A 255-nucleotide genomic window follows, 5' to 3' on the forward strand; every position below is an offset into this window, starting at 1 on the left:
TGCCCCCTTGAGCAGCCGCAGGAACTGTCCAGCCAGACTGTTCGGAACCAGGCAAACGCCGTCCTACTAGGAGAGCACCACGAGAAGGAGGTCAACAGTCAGCTTTCAGTTTATCTAAGGAATTATCGATTTTGGTCAAAGTCTTTTTGATTCGCAGGGCTGTGAGTCTCGCTGACGGGTTGTGATACCAGCATTCTTTCATCAGCTTGGCAAGAGACGTTAATGTCTGTGGGAAGAGTGAAACCCGCAGAACCC

General features: G+C 51.0%; 1 protein-coding gene across 1 annotated transcript in view; it reads right to left on the minus strand.

Annotated features, from left to right (window-relative positions):
• Window positions 1–18: 18 nt before the first annotated feature.
• The window catches only part of ACVR1 (activin A receptor, type I), a 30,455-nt gene continuing 30,218 nt past the window's right edge, over window positions 19–255 (minus strand). The window contains exon 9 of the mRNA XM_010133181.1: window positions 19–226. Within this exon, the coding sequence (XP_010131483.1) occupies window positions 92–226 (135 nt within the window). The 3' untranslated portion in view covers window positions 19–91. The remainder of the gene's footprint in view (window positions 227–255) is intronic.

The sequence above is a fragment of the Buceros rhinoceros genome, unplaced genomic scaffold (genome assembly GCF_000710305.1).
Source record: "Buceros rhinoceros silvestris isolate BGI_N320 unplaced genomic scaffold, ASM71030v1 scaffold28253, whole genome shotgun sequence".
Lineage (NCBI taxonomy): Eukaryota > Metazoa > Chordata > Aves > Bucerotiformes > Bucerotidae > Buceros > Buceros rhinoceros.